The sequence below is a fragment of the Etheostoma cragini genome, chromosome 11 (assembly GCF_013103735.1).
Source record: "Etheostoma cragini isolate CJK2018 chromosome 11, CSU_Ecrag_1.0, whole genome shotgun sequence".
NCBI lineage: Eukaryota > Metazoa > Chordata > Actinopteri > Perciformes > Percidae > Etheostoma > Etheostoma cragini.
In genome coordinates this window covers 275948-280455 of record NC_048417.1, presented here as the reverse complement: position 1 = coordinate 280455, position 4508 = coordinate 275948, and the positions used below count along the sequence as shown (strand labels likewise).

The following is a 4508-nucleotide window of genomic DNA, read 5'->3' as shown; positions in this document are numbered from 1 at the left end:
CCAGAGGTTGTCCAGACTGGGCCCCTGTCAGTCATTTCCCCCCCCAGGGTTGTCCAGACTGCCCCCAACCCCCACACCTTGGCCCAGGTCTTGCGGGACACTTCTCTCTTCTCAATCTGGAAGTGTGTGACCGGACTTCCTCCGTCGTGCTCGGGCGCCTCCCACATCAGGTGGACGTGGTGCCGGGTCACCTCGGCAACCTTAAAGTCTTTGGGAGCACTAGGGCATGCTGGGAAAATGAACGAAACAATACATTAACCCTCCTGTTGTCCTCCTTCAATGAATGTCTATATCTGAAATATGAGTTTTTCTTAAATTCTACATAATATTATAATATTGTATATGTAATATGTAACTTATATAATGACATATCATATAAAACCAATATCCCAAATGTCCTAAAATGTCCCAAAAGGAAATGTCCCATAATGCCCCAAAATGTCCCACAATTTCCCATAATGTCCCAAAATGTCCCATAATGTCCCACAATTTGTCCTTTTTTGACCCGGGAGAACAACACAAGTGTTAAAATTATTAAATTATCATGAAATGCTTTTCTAAATCAGAGAACTTCCTGTTACCAATGACGTTGACATCGATGTCTCCTGAGACGGAGGACACGTCGTTCTCCAGCTGCAGTGTGTAGGTGCCTTTGTCCGGGCGCACGCTCGGCGCCACCGTCAGCTCGGTGTACGTGGGCTTGGTCACCATGGAGACACGCTCGTCGGCGGTGCTCAGCTCCTTGTCTCCAAAGGTCCACTTGGCAACGGGCGTCGGGTAGCCGGTGATCGGGACGCGGATGGTGAGAGGCTGCGGGACGATGACCTCCAGACCGTTCCTAAAGCCGCTCAGGTCAAAGGTCGGACCCACTGACAGGAGACAGAGACATGTCCATTTTCAGTCAGTAACAGGAGACAGACAGATGTCTATTTTGAGTCAGTAACAGGAGACAGACAGATGTCCATTTTGTGTCAGTAACAGGAGACAGACAGATGTCCATTTTGAGTCAGTAACAGGAGACAGACAGATGTCAATTTTGAGTCAGTTACAGGAGACGGACAGATAACCATTTTGAGTCAGTGACAGGAGACAGAAAGATGTCCATTTTCAGTCAGTAACAGGAGACAGACAGATGTCCATTTTGAGTCAGTTACAGGAGACAGACAATGTCCATTTTCAGTCAGTAACAGGTTACAGACACATGTCCATTTTCAGTCAGTAACAGGAGACAGACAGATGTCAATTTTGAGTCACTGACAGGAGACAGACAGATGTCCAGTGTGAGTCACTGACAGGAGACAGACACATGTCCAGTGTTAGTCCCTGACAGAAGACAAACAGATGTCCAGTGTGAGTCACTGACAGGAGACAGACAGATGTCCAGTGTGAGTCACTGACAGGAGACAGACAGATGTCCAGTGTGAGTCACTGACAGGAGACAGACAGATGTCCAGATCATGCGTATTTGTTATTTAAAACTTTAAAAAAGTGAATGAGATGTGAAAATCATTTGCGAATAATCAGGACGTAACGTTGGACAATCACGTGATTAATCCAGATTTCATAATATATGGCCCTAGTTTGAGTTGTCTTTGAAGGACCCTGATCGAAACATCGTTGTCCGGGGTAACGTCGTACCGTGGGGGTCGTCGGCGAGCAGGGGTCCCAGCTGCTCCGCGGGATCGGAGACGCCGGCGGCGTTCTCGGCGCAGACTCTGTAGAGGTACTTCTGACCCGGCTTCAGACCCGACACCTGGAGACAACAAAAACATCAGCATTATGTCTTCTGGGACTGGTGTCTCTTCTTCTGTATCTGTGTACACGTGTGTATATAAATCTGTGTGTGTGTGTGTATGTGTGTATATGTGTGTATATGTCTGTGTATGTGTGTGACATATGTCAGTATATGTGTGTATATGTGTATATATGTGTATCTGTGTGTATGTGTGTGATATATGTGTGTATATGTGTGTATGTGTGTGATATATGTGTGTGTATGTGTGATATTTGCGTGTATATCTGTGTATATGTGTGTATGTGTGTGATATATTTGTGTAAATGCGTGTATGTGTGTGATATTTGTGTGTATATGTGTGTATGTGCATATACACACATATATCACACACATACACATACAATTTGTACTGCTGACTTACTTACTTTACAGTACCAACTGTGTATATATACATCTGCAATACCGTACTTTAACTACAATATAACATTACTTATCACTGCACTTTAATTCGGATAGTTTCTGCTCAAACTTTACTTTATTTGTACTACCTTTAAATCATTGTTATACTGCTCATTTTAGCCTAACTTATTATATCTATCTGTAAAAATTCTGTCTATAATAATAATAGCCGCCTGTATATATATTCATAGTACATACTCACCTGTAAACTCTGTAAACCATTAGTATATTAGGTTATTTGCACATATCTGTAAAAATGTGCACTTATAGTAATATCCACCGGTATATTATACAGTATATAGTACATTCCTAGCTGTAAATCCTGCTCACAATACTTGTTATCTATATTTTATATTCATAGGACAAACCCATCTGTAAAATTCTGTTTATAATAGTATTCATTTCTATATTTATTCAGTACATATCCATGTCCTACACTTATGAACGTACTGCTATTGCACATCTGGTTAGACCCAAACTGCATTTCGTTGCCTTGTACCTGTGTAATAACAACAAAGTTGAATCTAATCTAATCTAATCTAATGTGTGTATATGTGTGTGATATATGTGTGTATATGTGTTTGTTGTGTTATGGTTGTCTTGCTACTGGATGCCTAAAATTCCATCCGTCCCACCCTCGCTCCCTCCACCCACCCATCCATCCCTCCCTCCATCCCTCCATGTACCCGGTAGGACAGATCAGGACACAGCCTGGCGTTGCATCGGAGCCACTTGTCCGAGCCGTTGTCACACTTCTGGACAATGTAGCCGGTGATCATGCTGCCGCCGTGGCTGGCCGGCGTCTCCCAGGTCAGCGTCACCGCCGTGCTGATCTGGTCGCTGAAGTTCAGGTTCAGAGGCGGGCTCGGCCGCTCTGCAAACGCAACACAAGGGAAAAACAGATAAGAGATTAGGGCTGGGCCACATGGAGAAAATCAATTATCACCATATTCTTTACCAAATACCTCAATATAGATACCACTTACGTACCTTATAGAGAGTTCTAGACCTATATCTGAATTTATAGAGAGTTCTAGACCTTAATCTGTAATTATAGAGAGTTCTCCACCTCTATCTGTAATTAAAGAGAGTTCTAGACCTCTATCTGTAATTACAGAGCTGTCTTGACCTCTATCTGTTATTATAGAGCAGTCTAGACCTCTATCTGTAGATTATAGAGAGTTCTCAACCTCTATCTGTAATTAAAGAGAGTTCTAGACCTCTATCTGTAATTACAGAGCTGTCTTGACCTCTATCTGTTATTATAGAGCAGTCTAGACCTCTATCTGTAGATTATAGAGAGTTCTAGACCTCTATCTGTCTGTAATAACTGTCAACCAACCGATGGGATCCATGATCTTGACGGGTTTGGTGGCGGCACTGGGCCGCCCGGTGCCGGCCTTGTTCTCGGCGCGGACCCTGAAGATGTACTCCTTGTTCTCCACCACGTCGCTCAGCGTGGCGGTGCGGTCCTTGGCGCCGCAGACCATGGCCGCCTCCCACTTCACCGCCGTGCGGTCACGCAGCTCGACCACGTAGGCCGTGATCTCCGAGCCGCCGTCGTGCTGCGGAGGCTCCCAGCTCACAGTGGCGCCGAACCGGTTCACCACGCCCACTGCCACGTTCTCCGGGGCGTCAGGAACGTCTGCAGACAGAAACGGTAACTAGTAACTAAGGGAATCAAAGGAAATAGTAACTAAAGTAACTAGTTACTCAAGTAACTAGTAACTAAATTAACCATAACTAAAGTAACTGAAGTTTGTTTTTTTCTTACCGAACTTGTTCTTGGCCTGCACGGCGTCGTCGGTGGCGACGGCGGGGCCGGTGCCGACCCGGTTCTGGGCGCAGACCCTGAACAGGTACGAGGAGTCCCTCTGCAGGCCGCTGACGCAGTATTCGGGCGCGTCGGCGCGGTTGGTTGCCAGCGTCCACGTCTTCCGCTTCACGTCCCGCCGCTCCACCACGTAGGACACGATCTTGCTGCCGCCGTCGCTCTCAGGCTCCTCCCACGCCAGGCTCACCTCGCCGTCCGCCGTGTCCACCACGCGCAGGTTCTTCACCGGGCCAGGGACGTCTGGGGACACAACACTCAGTCACGCCCCTGATTGGCTGTTTTTTTTCTCAGAATACAAGTTTTTGGGTTCCCGTGCACGGGACGTAAACTCGCCATTTTTCGGAAGTGCTGACTTCTTTCCTAAATTGTAAGCATTAAACCGTCATAAACACGCTCATGCCAACATCATTTGAAAGCTTAGAGTCTCCTGATTCCATCGAGCCCACACACGAAGCAATAAGGTGACTCACAACGGTGATA

General features: G+C 46.1%; 1 protein-coding gene across 1 annotated transcript in view; it reads right to left on the bottom strand.

Moving 5' to 3' along the window:
* LOC117953067 (titin-like) overlaps positions 1-4508 on the bottom strand; it is a 201318-nt gene that overhangs the window by 101358 nt on the left and 95452 nt on the right. Inside the window, exons 99-104 of the mRNA XM_034885784.1 lie at positions 3969-4268; positions 3537-3839; positions 2881-3068; positions 1639-1753; positions 582-869; positions 2-229 (exon numbers count right to left, since the gene is read on the bottom strand). Coding sequence (XP_034741675.1) covers positions 2-229; positions 582-869; positions 1639-1753; positions 2881-3068; positions 3537-3839; positions 3969-4268 — 1422 coding nt within the window. The remainder of the gene's footprint in view (position 1; positions 230-581; positions 870-1638; positions 1754-2880; positions 3069-3536; positions 3840-3968; positions 4269-4508) is intronic.